At 46.8% G+C, this 2,680-nt stretch overlaps 1 protein-coding gene across 1 annotated transcript in view; it reads right to left on the reverse strand.

Moving 5' to 3' along the window:
* GFPT2 (glutamine-fructose-6-phosphate transaminase 2) overlaps positions 1–2,680 on the reverse strand; it is a 44,501-nt gene that overhangs the window by 21,215 nt on the left and 20,606 nt on the right. Inside the window, exon 8 of the mRNA XM_011371987.2 lies at positions 2,051–2,075. Within this exon, the coding sequence (XP_011370289.1) occupies positions 2,051–2,075 (25 nt within the window). The remainder of the gene's footprint in view (positions 1–2,050; positions 2,076–2,680) is intronic.

Genomic DNA, 2,680 nt, shown 5'->3' on the forward strand with positions numbered 1-2,680 from the left:
GGGGCCAGGTGTCGTCTGGGCACTCAGGATCGGTCCCCACATTTAGCCCTCTCCCTGAGGCAAAGTGTCCTGTTGAGGTCTCATGTGATGAACTCTTTGGCCACAGGAAGATGCTCCCAAGGCTTAGAGCAGGGACCAACAGGCTGGCATGAGCATCCCAGCTCGCTTCTGTGGTGCCACCCCCTGAGCAGTGAGTCCCCACATGGGGCTGGCATCACAGAGGCTGAGTCCCTGTTAGGCCTTGGCAGGAACTGGGGTCTCCATCTGCCTCTGATCCCATCTCTGATGTGGATGGGCCTCTTTCACCTAGCTCAGGTGTTCTCCAGCTTTGGGGGGCATTCAGCTGACTGGCCTTGGGTTTGCTCGACTTTGTGGGCCACTTAAAGCGTTGGCACCTCTGAGGCCACGTTTCAAATCTCCCACCTGCAAAAGGTAGCTCCATTATAAAGGAAACAGTGATCTTCAGAAGGCAAAGCCTTGGGTGATTCCTGTAGCTGAAAGAGCAAGGGCCCCTAACTCAGGTCTCCTGTCCCTGCCCCACCCGACCCGGGTCAGCCACCAGCCCAGAAGGGAGTCTTCGGTAAAGTGCTTTATGATACTTCCTTCTGGTTTGCAACTTCTGCAGCTGTATATAAGATATTATTCCATGATTTTAGTGGCATCCTGCCTCCAAAACCTAATTATCTGCTCATTCTTATAAACTACAGCATGCGAACCAAATTCACAATGAGTGTGCAGCATAATAAGCAGTTCACTTTTGTAAGTCACTCACTCAAGACCTACGATTCTCAGCCAGACTCCAGACGGCAACAGGTCCAGTTCTGATAGTTTTGAGAAAACACACGCCTTTCCGCCCCTACATGTTAACTTGTTAATATAAAGAAAGCACTGAGACTATATAAATAAGACCATTTAAGAGCACTGTCTCAAACACATTAATTAGAATACAATGGGGTAATATTTTACCTTAACCGGTTTCTCGCTAACTTAGATTAATGAACTCATGAATGACTTATTAAGTCAGCCTGAGTCCAGCCCACATATACCTATTTAGTCTGTTAACCTGACTCAATACAGGCACTAAATATTTCTTCATCAATAAGAGACCTTGTTTTCTAGTAGTGTTGACTTGTTTGGATCCTACTCTGATTTCTCCAAGTTGGGGGACAAAGTCTGTGTCTTTGAAGAAGGTGCTCTGAGCACCTTGAATATTTTGGACAATCTTTTATCATTTTTAAAGCAAATCAGAGACATAGTTTTGGTCTTTATAATAATGACAGTGAGAAAGTACCATGGTCATCTAAATTTCTTGGCGAATGTCTTCCCCAAATTTTTATAGATTGAGATCTGCGGCTTCTCCAGACTTTGTGACATGTAATGCTCTCAATACATCCCAAAGATTGTCCTGCAGTTTTAGAGCCATTAGTTATAGACAATTTAGAAAAAGAAAGCTTTATTGCTTCTTTACACTGTCTTCTGCATTCATTTAAGATAGTAGTATCATAAAATCAGATTTTAAAAAGGGGTTCTAAATTTAATAGGGACCACTGGTATTACATAATTATATAATTTAAAGGAATTTAATTCCAAATGATAAATTAGTTCCTGATAAATTAAGTCATAACATATTCATATCATGTCCTGCCTAGATACTTTAACAGTCTGCAAGAGAGAGTGCCTCCCCACCTCTGGCCCGTCTTCTAGGTCCATGGGTGCATTCTCTATGGTTCCCTAGTGCCTTCAGAATGAAGCCTGCACCCCACGGGGCATCTGAGAACCGGCAGGGCTGGACCTCGTTCCCACTCCTTACCAGCCCTCAAGGTTCAAGGGATGGTGTCCCTGTGATCTGTTCACCACTGTCTCCCTAGCCTGGCACACAGCAGTGTCAATAAGCACACGTTGAGACTAAAAGAGCCTCAAGTATCACCAATGTCCCCTCCGCCCGCATCCTGGCCTAACCGTAGGTATCTGAAGTGCCACACTTGCTCTGGGCCCCTTGCCCACGCTGGTCCCTCTACCTGCCTCCCCCAAGCTGACACCTGTTTTCCACCGGGTCCCCAGTGTACTGCCTCCCACTCCAAGCCCCATCACAGAGCATCACCATCTCTGCCCTGCTCTGTCCTCCTGCACACATGTCCAGTCTTTAAGGGCAGGACCAGGTCTGGTGTTACTAGGTCCCCAGGGCCACACGCAGCATAAATGCTCAACAAATATTAGTTGGATGAATGGGCAGATGGACAGTTGGATGGATGGGGATGAATGGACAGATGAATGGATGGGTGGATAAATGGATGGATGGAGGGATGGATGGATGGAGGGATGGATGGAGGGATGGATGGATGGATGGAGGGATGGATGGAGGGATGGATGGATGGAGGGATGGATGGATGGATGGATGGATGAGTGAACAGATGGACTGATGGATAGGTAGATAAATGGTTGGATGGATGGATGGATGGACGGACAACAGGTGGATGGACAGATGGATGGATGGATGGATGGATGGACGATGGACAGATGACAGACAGATGGATGGGTGGACAATCAACCCATCTAAATATAAAATAACAAGATGGCACTCACACACCTGGTTTTGTGATTCTATAATGCTGAGGACCCTGGAGGGCTCTAACAGAGGGATATGTAGGCTGAAGCCACCCTCTTGGCTGATTCCTGGGAC

The sequence above is a fragment of the Pteropus vampyrus genome, unplaced genomic scaffold, assembly GCF_000151845.1.
Source record: "Pteropus vampyrus isolate Shadow unplaced genomic scaffold, Pvam_2.0 Scaffold197, whole genome shotgun sequence".
NCBI classification, from domain to species: Eukaryota; Metazoa; Chordata; class Mammalia; order Chiroptera; family Pteropodidae; genus Pteropus; species Pteropus vampyrus.